The sequence below is a fragment of the Pollachius pollachius genome (genome assembly GCF_949987615.1).
Source record: "Pollachius pollachius genome assembly, chromosome: 3".
NCBI lineage: Eukaryota > Metazoa > Chordata > Actinopteri > Gadiformes > Gadidae > Pollachius > Pollachius pollachius.
This window is the reverse complement of record NC_136936.1, coordinates 2,724,834-2,741,061: the sequence shown is the minus strand read 5'-3', so window position 1 is coordinate 2,741,061 and position 16,228 is coordinate 2,724,834. Positions and strand designations below refer to the sequence as shown.

General features: G+C 55.6%; 1 protein-coding gene across 2 annotated transcripts in view; it reads left to right on the top strand.

Moving 5' to 3' along the window:
- Positions 1-14,886, top strand: part of LOC307072853 (bridge-like lipid transfer protein family member 2) — a 36,929-nt gene extending 22,043 nt beyond the window's left edge. For both annotated transcript variants that reach the window (XM_079732383.1, XM_079732384.1), the window contains exons 26-40: positions 1,312-1,469; positions 2,114-2,320; positions 2,893-2,992; positions 3,395-3,577; positions 5,417-5,538; positions 6,175-6,330; positions 7,597-7,718; positions 8,322-8,502; positions 9,105-9,191; positions 9,783-9,893; positions 11,568-11,703; positions 12,963-13,084; positions 13,179-13,280; positions 14,101-14,235; positions 14,649-14,886. In XM_079732383.1, the coding sequence (XP_079588509.1) occupies positions 1,312-1,469; positions 2,114-2,320; positions 2,893-2,992; positions 3,395-3,577; positions 5,417-5,538; positions 6,175-6,330; positions 7,597-7,718; positions 8,322-8,502; positions 9,105-9,191; positions 9,783-9,893; positions 11,568-11,703; positions 12,963-13,084; positions 13,179-13,280; positions 14,101-14,235; positions 14,649-14,828 (2,102 nt within the window). In that variant the 3' untranslated portion in view covers positions 14,829-14,886. The remainder of the gene's footprint in view (positions 1-1,311; positions 1,470-2,113; positions 2,321-2,892; positions 2,993-3,394; positions 3,578-5,416; positions 5,539-6,174; positions 6,331-7,596; positions 7,719-8,321; positions 8,503-9,104; positions 9,192-9,782; positions 9,894-11,567; positions 11,704-12,962; positions 13,085-13,178; positions 13,281-14,100; positions 14,236-14,648) is intronic.
- Positions 14,887-16,228: the final 1,342 nt, after the last annotated feature.

Here is a 16,228-nt window from a genome sequence, read left to right as displayed (position 1 = left end):
GCAGACACGGTCACCCTGTGAACCTCCAGGACGGGCCTTTGGCTACGTGAGGCCGGCGTTGACCTGATTTAATCTTGTGATGAAGAACAACGTTGAAGTAGTGAGTGTGGGAGTGAAGTGTGCTTAGACCCAGCCTCACTGAGGAAAGGGTAGGATTCAGCGGTAGACAAAGAATGCCTTTTTCACTTTCTGGCATTATACTCTCCACAGAAAATATGAGCACTACAGCTCTTTTGCTGTAGGTCATAGGAACCAACCCATCGATCAATGATTCAGTTTCACCCACACATGAGACAATCGTTAAGCCTATGGGAACCCATACATGAGGTGAACTCTGCCATTTCTTTACAGCCTTTCCATTAACTTCTGCACTTCAGCACCTCTGCTTCCGTCTCTTAAACGTGGCATGAAACAGCGTTTTTTATATTGGGTGATGTAACACTTCAAAGTAAACCAGGACAGCAGGGCTGAGGTGAGATGATCCTTCAGGATTGGATCTGGGATCTCGGGGGATCCTGGAGGTAATGCCTCAAAGGTGAAGTCCAGGTTAGCTGTGGTAGCCAATATGCTCAGACTCGGAAACACAATCATGAAAAACTGAAGTTCAAGACTTAAAGTGATAATAAGTCTCCACTTCCTCACGTTTGGTGGAGAATTACTGCGTTAACGGATCACTCCTCCTCTGCGTTCACTAATGTTCCATTGGTCAGGTTCTAGCTGAGAGTCCTCTGATGCTTCAGGTTCTAGCTGAGAGTCCTCTGATGTTTAAGGTTCTAGCTGATCATCCTCTGATGTTTCAGGTTCTAGCTGAAGGTCTTCTGATGTTTCAGGTTCTAGCTGATCATCCTCTGATGTTTCAGGTTCTAGCTGAAGGGCCTCTGATGCTTCAGGTTCTAGCTGATCATCCTCTGATGTTTCACGTTCTAGCTGAAGGCCCTCTGATGTTTCCGGTTCTAGCTGAAGGCCCTCTCATGTTTCAGGTTCTAGCTGAAGGTCCTCTGATGTTTCAGGTTCTAGCTGAAGGTCCCCTGATGTTTCAGGTTCTAGCTGAAGGTCCCCTGATGTTTCAGGTTCTAGCTGAAGGTCCACTGATGTTTCAGGTTCTAGCTGAAGGTCCCCTGATATTTCAGGTTCTAGCTGAAGGTCCCCTGATGTTTCAGGTTCTATTTGAAGGCCCTCTGATGTTTCAGGTTCTAGCTGTGATGTTTAAGGTTCTAGCTGAAGGTCCTCTGATGTTTAAGGTTCTGGCTGAAGGTCCTCTGATGTTCCGTCAGTCAGGTTCTCACTGAACGTCCGGTTCTCCTCCCTCAGGAACCTCCATGCTGCAGAAGCTGATCGAGGAGAACGATAAGTTTGTGGTGTTCTCGGAGGAGGACTCCGGGCTGGGCGAGCCGCTCTGCGGCATCGCCGCCTCGCAGACCGACGACGTCTACAACCGCAACTGGTTCATCGAGCTGGTCAACTGCCAGGTAACATCCGCCGTTGATCGGGCGACAGAATCGCCACTTCCGTGCGACAGGGGGATAATAACAAACAAACACAGTACCCGCGAGGAATTTCTGGACAAAGCTTTGTTTATTGAAGAAGATGTTGCGCAAAAGTTTGCCGTCCTTCTTGGACCTCCTCCATTGTTGTTCTTTGTTTAATGTCTCACGTTCTTCTTTGTCATTGGATTTATTAGCAGGCTACACTGTGTCAGGCTGCTATGAGGTAACAATGCTTACGTAGCCGCCGCGGGTATCGCAATGCAGCTTAAACCTCGCCCTACCATAAGGTTACTGTCGGCGGTGGAAATGCGAGCCGTAACTGAGCCGCACCTAACCGTACCGGACCTTAAGCGCCATAAGAGAACGCTCTATCCAAAGCGACACACAACCATCCATACACACCCACACCGACGGCGGAGTCCTCAACTATTGAAGACGTCAGCCAGCTCGTTAGGGTGAGGCGTCTCGCTCAGGGACACCTCCACACTCAGCTAGCAACCTTCCGGTCACAAGTCAACCCGCTCCACCTCCTGAGCCACTGCTGCCCCTTGTTAGCGTGGGGGTGGGGGAGCGAATCGTAATCCAATCAGAAACGATAGTGGCGGTGACCCCCCCCCCCGCTCCAGATGATGCTGCGGGGCACGGAGACGGCCGGCTGCGTGCTGGTGTCGGCCGCCAAGGCCCAGCTGCTGCAGTGTGAGCACCACCCGGCCTGGTACAACGACACGCTGAAGCAGAAGACCACGTGGACCTGCCTGCTGGACGGCATGCAGTACTTCGCCACCATGGAGCCCAACCCCTCGGAGCAGGAGGACCGGCAGCTCTGGCTGGAGGTAGGCGGCGGGCCTGGTACCCCCAGAGGCCACCTCGGGTCCGTCGAGCTGGGTGGGGGGGAGATGAAGGAGCAGCAGGGGAACAAGGCCTCCAGCTGTGTGCTGCCCCTCCTCTAGAAAGGGCTGTGAGACGCCAGAGTCAGAAGTTCTGCCGTAACCCAGTAGGACTTCTGGGTCAGAGGCTCTGCTGTAACACAGTAGGACTTCTGGATCAGAGGTTCTGCTGTAACACAGTAGGACTTCTGGATCAGAGGTTCTGCTGTAACCCAGTAGGACTTCTGGATCAGAGGTTCTGCTGTAACCCAGTAGGACTGCTGGGTCAGAAGTTTGGCTCTAGCAGTAGGACTGCTGGACCAGAAGTTCTGCGATAACATAGTAGGGCTGCTGGAGGAGAGGTTCTGCTATAACCCAGTAGGACTGCTGGACCAGAAGTTTGGCTGTAACACAGTACGATTGCTGGATCTCAAGTTTGGCTGTAACAGTAGGCCCGCTGCATCCCAGAGTAACGTCACCTTGATAAGGGAGCTGCAGTCCCCTGTTTGACCTGCGGGGGGGGCGCTGTTTGTTTTCAGGTGAAGAACATCGAGGAGCACAGGGAGAGGAACCTGGACTCGGTGTTGGAGCTGATGGAGAGCGGACAGGCTGTTGGCGGGATGGTCAGCACCACCACAGGTACCACCCACTCACCCACTCACTCACTCACTCACTCGCTCACTCACTCACTCACTCACTCACTCACTCACTCACTCACTCACTCACTCACTCACTCTTTGCTCTGTACATGTGATGTGCTGTTGCTCTCGCTCAGTGGTTCTCAAACATTTCCTACCAGTGTACCCCCGATAAGATTTCTCCAGCCTAGTCCCCCCCTCAACCGACAAAAACAAAACATAGTTAGCTTCTTTTTTTGGGGGGGGACGGGGGGGACCATTTCTGTGTACTCCAAAGTACCCCTAAAGGTACCTGTACCCCCATTTGAGGACCACTGCTCTAGTGTGCAACAGGCTGGCCACACTTTGCATCCCCACCGCTTACGGAGGGGTCCTCGTTCCCCCCCCCCCCCCCCCCCCGCAGACTGGAACCAGCCGGCGCAGGTGAACGACACGCAGCAGGTCCAGCGCATCATCTCGCGCTGCAGCTGCCGCATGTACTACATCGGCTACAGCCACGACATCGGCCCCGAGCTCGCCACGCAGATCAAGCCCCCCCAGGTCCCCGACCAGCACGAGAAGGAGGACCTGCTCAAGAAGCAGGCCGGTAGGTCCTGGGGGGTGGGAGGTGGGGGTCCCTGGTCTAAGAGGGTGGGGGTCCCTGGTCCTGGGGTGTGGGGGTCCCTGGTTGTAGAGGGTGGGGGTCCCTGGTCTAAGAGGGTGGGAGTCCCTGGTCCTAGAGGGTGGGGGTCCCTGGTCTAAGAGGGTGGGGGTCCCTGGTCTAAGAGGGTGGGGGTCCCTAGTCCTGGGGTGTGGGGGTCCCTGGTTGTAGAGGGTGGGGGTCCCTGGTCTAAGAGGGTGGGGGTCCCTGGTCTAAGAGGGTGGGGGTCCCTGGTTGTAGAGGGTGGGGGTCCTGGAGGGTGGGGGTCCCTGGTCCTAGAGGGTGGGGGTCCCTGGTCTAAGAGGGTGGGGGTCCCTGGTTTTAGAGGGTGGGGGTCCTGGGGGATGGGGGTCCCTGGTCCTAGAATGTGGGGGTCCCTGGTCGTAGAGGTTGGGGGTCCCTGGTCCTAGAGGGTGGGGGTCCCTGGTCCTGGAGGGTGGGGGTCCCTGGTCCTGGAGGGTGGGGGTCCCTGGTCCTAGAGGGTGGGGGTCCCTGGTCCTGGAGGGTGGGGGTCCCTGGTCCTAGAGGGTGGGGGTCCCTGGTCCTGGAGGGTGGGGGTCCCTGGTCCTGGAGGGTGGGGGTCCCTGGTCCTGGAGGGTGGGGGTCCCTGGTCCTAGAGGGTGGGGGTCCCTGGTCCTGGAGGGTGGGGGTCCCTGGTCCTGGAGGGTGGGGGTCCCTGGTCCTGGAGGGTGGGGGTTCCTGGTCCTGGAGGGTGGGGGTCCTGGAGGGTGGGGGTCCCTGGTCCTAGAGGGTGGGGGTCCCTGGTCCTGGAGGGTGGGGGTCCCTGGTCCTAGAGGGTGGGGGTCCCTGGTCCTGGAGGGTGGGGGTCCCTGGTCCTAGAGGGTGGGGGTCCCTGGTCCTGGAGGGTGGGGGTCCCTGGTCCTGGAGGGTGGGGGTCCTGGAGGGTGGGGGTCCCTGGTCCTAGAGGGTGGGGGTCCCTGGTCCTGGAGGGTGGGGGTCCCTGGTCCTGGAGGGTGGGGGTCCCTGGTCCTGGAGGGTGGGCGTCCCTGGTCCTGGAGGGTGGGGGTCCCTGGTCCTGGAGGGTGGGGGTCCCTGGTCCTGGAGGGTGGGGGTCCCTGGTCCTGGAGGGTGGGCGTCCCTGGTCCTGGAGGGTGGGGGTCCCTGGTCCTGGAGGGTGGGGGTCCCTGGTCCTGGAGGGTGGGGGTCCCTGGTCCTGGAGGGTGGGCGTCCCTGGTCCTGGAGGGTGGGGGTCCCTGGTCCTGGAGGGTGGGCGTCCCTGGTCCTGGAGGGTGGGGGTCCCTGGTCCTAGAGGGTGGGGGTCCTAGAGGGTGGGGGTCCTGGAGGGTGGGGGTCCCTGGTCCTAGAGGGTGGGGGTCCTAGAGGGTGGGGGTCCTGGAGGGTGGGGGTCCCTGGTCCTAGAGGGTGGGGGTCCCTGGTCCTGGAGGGTGGGGGTCCTAGAGGGTGGGGGTCCCTGGTCCTAGAGGGTGGGGGTCCCTGGTCCTGGAGGGTGGGGGTCCTAGAGGGTGGGGGTCCTGGAGGGTGGGGGTCCCTGGTCCTGGAGGGTGGGGGTCCTAGAGGGTGGGGGTCCTGGAGGGTGGGGGTCCCTGGTCCTGGAGGGTGGGGGTCCTGGAGGGTGGGGGTCCCTGGTCCTGGAGGGTGGGGGTCCCTGGTCCTGGAGGGTGGGGGTCCCTGGTCCTGGAGGGTGGGGGTCCCTGGTCCTGGAGGGTGGGGGTCCCTGGTCCTAGAGGGTGGGGGTCCTGGAGGGTGGGGGTCCCTGGTCCTGGAGGGTGGGGGTCCATGTCTGCTGTGCTCCTCCTCCCCCAGGCGCGGTGGACACCTTCACCCTCATCCACCACGAGCTGGAGATCTCCACCAACCCCGTGCAGTACGCCATGATCCTGGACATCGTCAACAACCTGCTGCTGCACGTGGAGACCAAACGCAAGGTAGGGCCGCCGCCGCCTGGGTGGGTGGGGGTGTGTGTGTGTGTGTCTGTGTGTGTGTCTCCGTTTGTGTGTGTGTGTCCGTTTTCGTTTCTGTGTGTCCGTTTGTGTTTCTGTTCATTTGTGTTTGTGTGTGTGTTTGTGTGTGTGTGTGTGCGTGTGTGTCCGTCCGTTTGTGTGTCTCCGTTTGTGTGTGTGTGTCCGTTTTTGTTGCTGTGTGTCCGTTTGTGTTTCTGTTCATTTGTGTGTGTGTGTGTCCGTGTCTGGTTCTGTGCGAGTGTAAATGCGTGTGGGCGTGTTCTTATCTGTGTGTGTGTGTGTGTGTGTGTGTGTGTGTGTGTGCACGCTTGTGTGTGGTCGTTTGTGTGTGCACTCTTGAGTGTGTGCGATTGTGTGTGTGTCTGCCTGTATGTGTGCTCATCTGCCTGTGTGTGTGTGTGTGTGTGTGTGTGTCCGTGTGTCTGTGTCTGGTTGTGTGCGAGTGTATATGCGCGTGTGTGTGTGTGTGTTCGTTTGTGTGTGCACACTTGACTGTGTGCGCTTTTGTGTGTGTCTGCCTGTACATGTGTGCTCATCTGCCTGCGTGCCTGCGGGTGTGTGTGCATGTGTGTGCGTGTGTGTGTGTGCGTGCGTGTCCAGGAGCACAGTGAGAAGAAGCAGAGGGTGCGCTTCCAGCTGGAGATCTCCAGTAACCCTGAGGAGCAGCGCAGTAGCATCCTCCACCTTCAGGAGGCGGTGCGGCAGCACGTGGCCCTGATCCGCTGCCTGGAGAAGCAGATCTACTCCAACATCAGGGTGAGGACCCGCCTGGCTCCCTCCTGCTGGGTCCCCCACCGAAGGTTCCCCTCCTCTCTGGTCCTAGCCCGGCAAAAACGGGCGCGACCCGGACTGCGCCGTCCTCGTCTCGCAGTACTCCTCCGTCGGGGTACTGAGACGCCTGAAGGGGTCACGATGTTTACGTAGCTGCCGCGGCTATCGCCTTACGGCCTGAAGCCCGCCCTGCCATAAGGGTATGAGCTGGGCTGAGGCGTGCTGGGTCCGAAGCGTACCCGCCGGTGGAAAATGGGTGCTGTTCACAAAAGCGTAATGATTATTTGCGGTGCGTGAGTAAACGAGTTTGATTGCGTGAACTTCAAAGCACTCGCGACTGTTTTGAAGCCTGTGGGAGGAGGAGGAGGGGTTCTCTTGTGAACAACAACGTTTATTTCCGCCAATTCATCCCCAACCATGGCTGAGACAACCACCACCGCGAGTCTTTACTACTACCAGAGAAGTCGGGGAACCCAACACAGCCGTTTAGGGTTCATACAGCTTTCGGCCGAGATATTGTATATTGTATTATATTATATTGATATAGAGCTCTGGGAGTCCGCAAACGGCAACCATCCCTTTCTCGGGGAGGGATGGTTTGCCGTTCCCTCTGGACTTCAGGGAGTGAACGCTGGTGGGCTGTCACGACAAAGGCATCAAGCAAAACTTGCGCGAATCGTTCGCCGGTATGTCTGCCTGATTCGGGGGAAAATATGAACCACGATTTTTTTAGCTTAGAATTGATATCACGATTCTCTGCCATGATTTTTTTTTCTCACGAAATGTAATTTTTATTGCAGACATGAACCATGACAAAAAAATAAATGGCAGTACCAAACATAGTTTTTTGGCACCTCTAGCGCGTTGTGTTTCTGAGGCCATTTATAACTGATTAAAGTGCAGCATCAAAAAACGGATTGATTTATTTTGTACATATAGCGGCACATTGTATTTAATCTCTGGCCTTTTACAGCTACTGAACCAACTGCACACACCTGTAAATGAAGGCTTCAAAAAAATAAATAATAATAATAATTTAAAACTTAAATCCACACAGGGGCGGGTCGAGATCGCGATTTCACAACGATTTATCGCGCAGGCCTAGGTCGCGGGTAGTACCGCCCGTAATCCGCGTGGCCCTGAAGGGACCCTCTCAAGGCGTTTTTGCGTTGACTGTGTGCGGATCGGCTCCCAGCGGCGCTTTACCCGAACGCCGTCTGAACGCCGTCTGCTCTGCCGTCTGCTCCGCAGACCCAGCCCGAGGAGCAGAGCGGGGAGGACTTGCAGGAGGTCAACCTGCGGCTGCAGAACCAGCTGGACAAGGAGAAGACGGACATGCAGATGAAGAGCGAGGAGCTCAACATCCTCATCAGGTGCGCCCCCGCCGCTGCGCCGTGCACCGCGACCTCCTCCTCTCTGCGTCGCTGCTGCTGAAGTGCTGCTGTGTCCTCGTGTGTGTGTGTGTGTGTGTGTGTGTGTGTGTCTCCCTGTCCTCGTGTGTGTGTGCGTGCCTCCGTGTGTGCGTGTCCTTGTGTGTGTGTGTGCGTGTCACCGTGTGTGTGCGTTCCTCCGCTCTTGCGTGTCCGTGTGTGTGTGTGTGTGTGTGTGTGTGTGTGCGTGCCTCCGCTCATGCATGTCTTCATGTCCTCCTGGGCCTTGCATGTGCCTCTGTGTGTGTGTGTGTGTGTGTGTGTGTGTGTGAGTGTCCTCATGTGTGAACGTGCCTCCGTGTTTGTGCATGTCCTCATTAATGTGTGTGTGTGTGTGTGTGTGCGTGCCTCTGTGTCTGTGTGTGTGTGTTTGTGCGTGCCTCTGTGTGTGTGTGTGTGTGTGCGTGCCTCTGTGTGTGTGTGCGTGTGTGTGCGTGCGTGCCTGTGTGTGTGTGTGTTTGTGCGTGCCTCTGTGTGTGTGTGTGTTTGTGTGTGTGTGTGCGTGCCTCTGTGTGTGTGTGTGTGTGTGTGTGTGCGCGCCCCCAGGTGCTTCAAGGACTTCCAGCTGCAGCGGGCCAACAAGCTGGAGCTGCGGAAGCCCCCGGAGGACGTCAGCGTGGTGCGGCGCACCGAGATCTTCTTCGCCCAGGCCAGCTGGTGCCTGACGGAGGAGGACGGCCAGCTGGGCATCGCCGAGCTCGAGCTGCAGAGGTTCATGTACAGCAAGGTGGGCGGGGCCAGCCTGAGGGGGCGGGGTCCGGGAGCCGGTCTGGGAGCGGTCCTCGGGGGCCGTCGCCATCTGTCCCTGTGGACGGTGACCCCCTCGTTGTGGATGTTGACCCCCTGGTTGTGGACGGTGACCCCCACGTTGACCCCCCTCGTTGTGGGCGTTGACCCCCTTGTTGTTGACGTTGACCCCCTCTTTGACCCCCCTTGTTGTGGGCTTTGACCCCCTGGTTGTTGACGTTGACCCCCTAGTTGTTGACGTTGACCCCTTTGTTGTTGACGTTGACCCCCTGGTTGTTGACGTTGACCCATCGTTGACCCCCTGGTTGTTGACGTTGACCCCCTGGTTGTTGACGTTGACCCCCTGGTTGTTGACGTTGACCCCCTGGTTGTTGACGTTGACCCCTCGTTGACCCCCTGGTTGTTGACGTTGACCCCCTGGTTGTTGACGTTGACCCCTCGTTGACCCCCTGGTTGTTGACGTTGACCCCCTGGTTGTTGACGTTGACCCCCTGGTTGTTGACGTTGACCCCCTTGTTGTGGACGCTGACCCCCTCCCTGTGGACGCTGACCCCCCCCCTCGTTCTGCTGCTCTCCTTCCAGCTCAACAAGTCGGACGACACCGCGGAGCACCTGCTGGAGCTGGGCTGGTTCACCATGAACAACCTGCTGCCCAACGCCTCCTACAAGGTGAGCCCCGCCGTCCGTCCGTCCGCCCCCCCTCTAGAGGACGCCCCTGTCCGTCCCGGAGGGGACAACAACGCACAACGACCCGTTTGACCTTTTCCCCCCCCCCCCCGGCCTCGCGCGGCCCCAAGAAACGTTTCGGTAGCATTTGAAGTGATGATGCGGCTGTTTGTTTGAGGTGGCTGTACATGAATAACTCTCCTGTCCTTGGTTTTCTCTGTGCAGCGAGTGAGGGTATGTACAGCCCTGGCAGAGCGGCGCTAGGTGTTCGTGTTGTGGTGGTGGTGGTGGTGGTGGTGGTAGTGGTGGTGGTGGTTGTTTTGGACCCCATCTTGTGTGTCCAGATGGACGGTCCAAGCAACGCATTCATGTTCCATGTCGCACGCTGGCGAATCCATCGGCTGCATGCTACCCAGGAATGCCTTGAATCAACCGACGCATTCAGTGCCGTCCCCATCGTGTTCTCTATCGTTTCTCATCCATCTCGCACACTTTTGATTAACGTCTTCTATTTTTTTTGTTGGTATGCTTTTCGTTTTTCGCATGCTTCCGTTTCCCTGGAGTTAACCGGTCCTTCCCCCTCCCGTCCACCAGGTGGTGCTGCGGCCCCAGAGCCAGAGCCAGTCCGGCCGGCAGTTCGCTCTGCGCATCTTCAGCAAAGTGCGCCCCCCGGTGGGCGGGATCTCGGTGAAGGAGCACTTTGAGGTGAGCCGAACCCAACTCTACCGCTAGACTGGGTACCCCCCCCCCCCCCCCCCCGTCCGTTCTGCCGGCTGTTTGAGCTCGCCCTGCAGAGGGGTCCGGAGAAGAGCGATGCATCTCTTTCTGCTTCCGATACTTTTTTGCGGGAGCCAATCACCGAGCTGGCTTCTCCCCCTGGCGCGCTATTGGCTGGTTTAACACAATGACCAGGGGTTACAGAGTTTGCCCCTCCACCCGAAGGTCCTGGGCTCAGTTTGACTCCACCCGAAGGTCCTGGGCTCAGTTTGACTCCACCCGAAGGTCCTGGGTTCAGTTTGACTCCACCCGAAGGTCCTGGGTTCAGTTTGACTCCACCCGAAGGTCCTGGGTTCAGTTTGACTCCACCCGAAGGTCCTGGGTTCAGTTTGACTCCACCCGAAGGTCCTGGGTTCAGTTTGACTCCACCCGAAGGTCCTGGGCTCAGTTTGACTCCACCCAAAGGTCCTGGGTTCAGTTTGACTCCACCCGAAGGTCCTGGGTTCAGTTTGACTCCACCCGAAGGTCCTGGGTTCAGTTTGACTCCACCCGAAGGTCCTGGGTTCAGTTTGACTCCACCCGAAGGTCCTGGGCTCAGTTTGACTCCACCCGAAGGTCCTGGGTTCAGTTTGACTCCACCCGAAGGTCCTGGGTTCAGTTTGACTCCACCCAAAGGTCCTGGGTTCAGTTTGACTCCACCCGAAGGTCCTGGGTTCAGTTTGACTCCACCCGAAGGTCCTGGGTTCAGTTTGACTCCACCCGAAGGTCCTGGGCTCAGTTTGACTCCACCCAAAGGTCCTGGGTTCAGTTTGACTCCACCCGAAGGTCCTGGGTTCAGTTTGACTCCACCCGAAGGTCCTGGGTTCAGTTTGACTCCACCCGAAGGTCCTGGGTTCAGTTTGACTCCACCCGAAGGTCCTGGGCTCAGTTTGACTCCACCCGAAGGTCCTGGGTTCAGTTTGACTCCACCCGAAGGTCCTGGGTTCAGTTTGACTCCACCCGAAGGTCCTGGGTTCAGACCCCAAGGCTCACAGGTGTGATGGTGAGGATGAGGATGATGATGAAGATGGTTAGGATGAGGATGATGATGAAGGTGATGAGGATGATGATGATGGTGAGGATGAGGATGATGATGAGGGTAATGAGGATGATGATGAAGATGGTTAGGATGAGGATGATGATGAAGGTGATGAGGATGATGATGATGGTTAGGATGAGGATGATGATGAAGGTGATGATGATGGTTAGGATGAGGATGATGATGAAGGTGATGAGGATGACGAGGATGATGGTTAAGATGAGGATGATGATGAAGGTGATGAGGATGATGAGGATAATGATGATGGTTAGGATGAGGATGATGGTTAAGATGAGAATGATGATGAAGGTGATGATGAAGATGATGAGGATGATGATGATGGTTAGGATGAGGATGATGATGAAGGTGATGAGGATGACGAGGATGATGATGATGATGGTTAAGATGAGGATGGTGATGATGATGATGGTTAGGATGAGGATGATGATGAAGGTGATGAGGATGATGATGATGATGATGAAGGTTAGGATCAGGATGATGATGTGGATTAGACTGATGATGCGGATGAGTCGCACCACCTGACCAAAGAGTCGCTGTGTGTCTGCCCCCCCCCCCCCCCCCAGGTGAACGTGGTTCCGCTCACCATCCAGCTCATGTACCAGTTCTTCAAGAGGATGATGGGCTTCTTCTTCCCGGGACGCAACGTGGAGGAAGAGGAGGTGGCAGACGAGGAGGACAAGTTCAGGCTGGTGACCACCGGTAGGTGACAGGATGTTCCCTCCCTCCTGTAACCCGGAGCAGGCGGTCGATGGCCTCTTCCACGGCCCCTGAGCGTGTGCCGCCGACAGGCCTGTTATGTCATCGCTGAAGGCTATTAAAAGCCTCCGGGGGGGGGGTCTGTGTGTGTATCTGTGTGTGTTTGTTGAAAAAAGTCTAGGGGGTACAGTGAGTCTAGGGGTACAGTGAGTATAAGGGTACAGTGAGTCTAGGGGTACAGTGAGTATAAGGGTACAGTGAGTCTAGGGGTACAGTGAGTCTAGGGGTACAGTGAGTCTAGGGGTCCAGTGAGTCTAGGGGTACAGTGAGTCTAGGGGTACAGTGAGTCTAGGGGTACAGTGAGTCTAGGGGGGGGTACAGTGAGTCTAGGGGTACAGTGAGTCTAGGGGGGGGTACAGTGAGTCTAGGGGTACAGTGAGTCTAGGGGTACAGTGAGTCTAGGGGTACAGTGAGTCTAGGGGGGGTACAGTGAGTCTAGGGGTACAGTGAGTCTAGGGGTACAGTGAGTCTAGGGGTACAGTGAGTCTGGGGGGGGTACAGTGAGTCTAGGGGTACAGTGAGTCTAGGGGGGGTACAGTGAGTCTAGGGGTACAGTGAGTCTAGGGGTACAGTTAGTCTAGGGGTACAGTGAGTCTAGGGGGGGTACAGTGAGTCTAGGGGTACAGTGAGTCTAGGGGTACAGTGAGTTTAGGGGTCCAGTGAGTCTAGGGGTACAGTGAGTCTAGGGGCACAGTGAGTCTAGGGGGGGTACAGTGAGTCTAGGGGTACAGTGAGTCTAGGGGTACAGTTAGTCTAGGGGTACAGTGAGTCTAGGGGTACAGTGAGTCTAGGGGCACAGTGAGTCTAGGGGTCCAGTGAGTCTAGGGGCACAGTGAGTCTAGGGGGGGTACAGTGAGTCTAGGGGGGGTACAGTGAGTCTAGGGGGGGGTACAGTGAGTCTAGGGGTACAGTGAGTCTAGGGGCACAGTGAGTCTAGGGGCACAGTGAGTCTAGGGGCACAGTGAGTCTAGGGGGGGTACAGTGAGTCTAGGGGGGGGTACAGTGAGTCTAGGGGGGGGTACAGTGAGTCTAGGGGTACAGTGAGTCTAGGGGGGGTACAGTGAGTCTAGGGGTACAGTGAGTCTAGGGGTACAGTGAGTTTAGGGGTCCAGTGAGTCTAGGGGTCCAGTGTGTTAGAGTCCAGGGGGTACAGTGAGTTAGAGCCAGTGCCCCCCACTGACCTGAGGGCCCTGTCTCCCCAGGGGTCCAGACGAAGGTGCGCCAGCTGTCGGAGGACTCCATGGGGCCGCTGGGGCCCAGCAAGGCAGCGGCCCAGGGCCCCAACCGCACCGGCGTCCGGAGGTCCTTCCGGAAGACACCGGAGGTAAAGCCCACTCCCCCCCCCCCCCCCCCCCCTTTGAGACACACTCAGACAGGAGGAGTATCTAACGGCTGCCCCTCCCCCCTCCCCCTCTCAGCACCCGGTGGACGACATCGACAAGATGAAGGAGCGGGCGGCCATGAACAACTCCTTCATCTACGTCAAGATCCCCCAGGTGCCGCTCTGTGTCAGCTACAAGGTGGGCCCTTCTTCTGCTCTCTCTCTCACCGTCCTGTCTCTCTTCTGCTCTCTCTCTCACCGTCCGGTCTCTCTTCTGCTCTCTTTCACCGTCCTGTCTCTCTTCTGCTCTCTCTCTCAACTTCCTGTCTCTCTTCTGCTCGCTCTCTCTCACCGTCCTGTCTCTCTTCTGCTCTCTCTCTCTCTCTCCTTTCTGTCTCTTCTTCTCCATCTCTGTCTGTCTCTCTCCTTCCTGTTTCTCTTCTTCTGTCTCTCCATCCTGTCTCTCCTGTTCTCTGTCTCCTTTCTGTCTCACTTCTCTCTCTCACCTTGCTGCCTCTTCTTCTCCATTCATGTGTCTCTCTGTCTCTTCTTTCTGTCTCTCCTTCTCTCCCTCTTTTCTGTCTCTTCTTCTCCATCTCTGTCTGCCTCTCTCCTTCTCTATCTCTTGCTCATTTCTGTGCTTCTCTTTCTCTCTCCTTTCTGTCTCTCTCCTCAATCTGTCTCTCTTTCTCTCCCTTCCGTCTCTCTTGCTCATTTCTGTGTTTCTCTCTTTCTGTCTCTCCCTGACCATCGATCCCTGGTATTTGATCACAATCACTCTTTTGCTAAAAGGGAACAAATCGCCCGTATTGATGAAATGGATCGCGTTCAAAGCCTGCTGCTGTGCCTCGCTTTTATAATCTCTACTCACTTATGCCCCCGTTATGTTATGACCTCTGAAGGTTTGTGCGTCAACAGATCTGAAGTGACCACTAGCATCCCCTCTGGCCAACACTGGTCATTACCGTGACGTCACACGGGACCGTCCCTGTGGTTTGATATCCTCTGTCTGTCTCCAGGGAGAGAAGAGCAGCGTGGATTGGAAGGACCTGAACCTGGTGCTGCCCTGCCTGGAGTACCACAACAACACCTGGACCTGGCTGGACTTCGCCATGGCGGTGAAGAGGGACAGCCGCAAGGCGCTCGTCGCCCAGGTACACACCCCACACCTTCTCTCCTCCTCGCTCACCATCAGAGGGCTTCACACACGTCACGGTCCGGATAAAGTGTGGATCCAAGTGCGGTGCGAAAGAAGAGGCAGCAGTGCTGCGTTTGTAAACCATAATAGCTTCATGTTTTTTAGTTACTCATCTTTGTCTAGTGAACATCCGTTCAGGTGTCCATCATTCACCTGTAGAGCGCCATCGCCTTACTTTCTGGTTAAAATATCGATATTTGGGGCGACATTTCCTGTCTAAAAAGAAAAGAATATAGAAGTAAATATTACATTGATATTCGGCGCGGCCAGTGTATCGATTCTCGTATCGCAGGAAGCAGGGCAGCGCTGTATCGCCGTGTCGATGTTGATGTTGTCGATGTTCCCGCTGACGCCGCGGCCCTCCTGCAGATGATCAAGGAGAAGCTGCGGCTGAAGCCCACGCAGGGAACGGAGTCGCGCAAGGCTCTGGAGGCCAAGCCGGACAGCAGCATGAAGCAGGAGGAGGACGAGAAGGCCCGCCTCCTCATCGGCTTCAGCTCGGCCGACAAGAGCTCCAGCAAGAAGAGCATCTTCAGCCGCCGCAAGTGAAGACGCTCCCCGCGCCGCGCCTGCACCCGTCAGCCTGGAGGCGCACCGCCTCGCTCGTTTTGGGGGTGGTGGTGGTGGTGGTGGTGGTGGTGGTGGTGGTGGTGAGGATCTTGATGGTGGTGGTGGTGGTGGTGGTGGTGGTGGTAGATAAATATGTGTGCGTCTCTGCTGGCCCAGGCTGGTGCGCTGGCTGCAGGTGTCTGGGTGGGCCTGTTTGAACTAGAAATGGTTAAAACAGAAAATGAGAATATACAAGACGGTCCCAATACCGGGCTTTAACTGTGTCCGGGCGATTGGGACATTCCCGAAGTGGAATTCTGACCAAAAACGAAACATTCGCTTTGTGTCATTTCAGTTGAATATGTTTTAATGTGCCGCGTAAACTCGTCCCACATAGACTCATTAAGCGTGTGTGTGTGTGTGTGTGTGTGTGTGTTAGCTGGATGAAGCCGGTTCCCGCTGGCTGGGAACACAGCCTGTCTGATCAGTTAGCATGCTAGAAGTTTATGAACGCGTTGGAAGCGCTTTCAGATCCTGTTCGATCCACAGCGCTAGAGTTTAGGTTCGGGGGGTTCCCCTGCTATATACGTCACCTCTTACGGTGTTTTGATTTAGTTTGTTTTGAAACTGAGATATTGAGGGAATAACAATACGCCTGTATGATCGTCACTTTGACAGGAAGGGCTATCGCTATAAAAGTACCACAGATTATTTTATTTTTACTAAGAAAGCCTGTCTTTTCTGCCTCTTACGCCTCCTATTTCAAACCGGTGCAATATACATCATGAACAGTGCAACGTAAATATATAAAATGATATATATATATATAAATATATATACTTGTTTAATAATTTATAGCACTTGGGTAGATGAAATTGATCCTCATGGAAACGTGTGGTGCAGCTATCGGCTGATGTTTTCTAATTTTAAAACTAAAGCACTTTTTATCAAAGTATTTTCTGATATTTTTGTAAGCTGGTTGTTTGTTTTTATGTGTGCTGCTGTGCCCTTTCATCCAGTCACATGTTAACCAAAATCTATGTTCGTCCCAACATTTCAACCCAAACGGTTCACAGCGCAGTATAATTGCGTAAACATTGTTTGAAATATCCCCCCCCACCCCCCTTTTTTCTGTCAATAAAAGTGTTCCTGTGTCTCACAAATTGTTCTCCTTCTGAGTCTTTTCCCAGTATGATGGTGTTGTGTTCCTTTTTACATTCCATAATCAGTATCAGTGTTGCCAGATTGGGTCCTATTTTCCGCCCAATCTGGCCAAATCTGGCAACACTAAACCCTTGTCTATATTGTAGGCCAATTATCAAACTTTGGACAAAAATCAAAATATTAAATTGATATAGACTTTTAACTTATTTAACTTTAAACTTCACAAACTGGGACTT